The 1490-nt window shown below is 39.0% G+C and overlaps 1 protein-coding gene across 2 annotated transcripts in view; it reads left to right on the top strand.

The window, feature by feature from the left end:
* wdfy1 (WD repeat and FYVE domain containing 1) overlaps positions 1 to 1490 on the top strand; it is a 51079-nt gene that overhangs the window by 7737 nt on the left and 41852 nt on the right. For both annotated transcript variants that reach the window (XM_014026327.1, XM_014026328.1), the window contains exons 2-4: positions 298 to 365; positions 445 to 518; positions 647 to 701. In XM_014026327.1, the coding sequence (XP_013881781.1) occupies positions 298 to 365; positions 445 to 518; positions 647 to 701 (197 nt within the window). The remainder of the gene's footprint in view (positions 1 to 297; positions 366 to 444; positions 519 to 646; positions 702 to 1490) is intronic.

The following is a 1490-nucleotide window of genomic DNA, read 5'->3' as shown; positions in this document are numbered from 1 at the left end:
TCATCTGGATTTTTTTGTGCGTTCGCCGTTTTCTGGATTTGACCGTACGTCAGGTTTCAGTAAGAAATCCACACAAGTCTTTGTACTTGAGGCCCCAGGTCTCTTGGATGTAACCCCATTATATCTTAACTTACCATCATAACTTAAAATGCTGGCATGAGAGGCAGTGAGTGATGGAGTTTATTCTTYGGTCCAGCATTCGTCACCCTGACTGGTGTGAATATTTTGTTCTAGCTTTTGTCCTGAAGAAAAGCAGATGGTGCTTTAATTTGATTGAGTTGTCTACATTTCTTTCAGGACCATCCGAGTGTGGCTGAAAAGGGACAGCGGTCAGTACTGGCCCAGCATCTACCACACCGTCTCCTGTGAGTAGTGCTTCTTTGTATCCACAGTGTAAGCACCGTGTCCTGCTGGTGGTGAACGTCTGCTTCCTTCTTCCTTTAGCTCCGTGCTCCTGCATGTCTTACCACCATGACAGCAGACGCATCTTCATAGGCCAGGACAACGGAGCTGTTGTGGTGAGTGGAGAGAGCACAGACTGCACCTGATGGAATAAAAACTGTCAGCCAGGTTCTAAAGCTGGGATATTTGTCTCTGTCCTGATAGCTGAGGAAGATGTTTTTGTTGTTTGTCTCTTTTCTCCTAGGAGTTTCTCATCTCTGAAGATTTCAACAAGATGAACCACGTGAAAACATATCCAGGTGAGACAGTCTGAATATTAAATCCCTGCCCAGCAGATTTGGTAAAAATGGTTCCTTTCGGAAGAACGTTCTTTTGCTTCATTTTTTACTTTTCTTTCCTTGCTTCCTTTTTTTCTTTCTCTCTTTTGCTTTCTTATTCCTTTCACTTTTTTTTTCCTTTTTTCATTTTCTTAGTCTTTCTGTCTATCTGTGTTTGGGTGAACCTACGCATTTTACAATATTAACATTTGGATACTAAAGTCCGGTGAAGATCGAGGATGTGGTAGGCTGGATGGATTGATGACGAGGGTTTGATGGCAGCAGTGCATTGGTAACATCCAAACAATTAACAGACGTTTATTAGTTTATTTTGGGCCATGATCTCCATCATGCACTATGGCACCGCTCATTAAGGGGAGGAGCCTAAAGTGTAAAAAAAACAACAACATTATACAGAGTTTATTTTATGAAATATAATTTTATGTGAATTTTAAGCCTGTTTTTGAACTGGTCTTCATTATTTGGCAATGACTAATTTTAAGATCAAGGCTATTTTTTAAATTTAATCATGAAAACTGAGGTACAATTATTTTTTTACATAGTAATTTTGTTTAAAATAAATTGAGGTGAGTGGCTATAATTCAGCATCATCACCTTGTTTAATAACGTAGTCAGGTAAATATTAGGGGCGTAAGAAAATATTGATACACTGAAATTTCGCGATATTTCATTTCCCGATACTGTATCGATATTCTAAAGCCCTGTATCGATTTTTTTATTAAGGTTTAAAATGTCAACTTTCCTGCCAGC

Source organism: Austrofundulus limnaeus, unplaced genomic scaffold, assembly GCF_001266775.1.
Source record: "Austrofundulus limnaeus strain Quisiro unplaced genomic scaffold, Austrofundulus_limnaeus-1.0 Scaffold543, whole genome shotgun sequence".
Classification (NCBI taxonomy): domain Eukaryota; kingdom Metazoa; phylum Chordata; class Actinopteri; order Cyprinodontiformes; family Rivulidae; genus Austrofundulus; species Austrofundulus limnaeus.
This window is presented reverse-complemented; position numbering and strand designations above follow the sequence as displayed.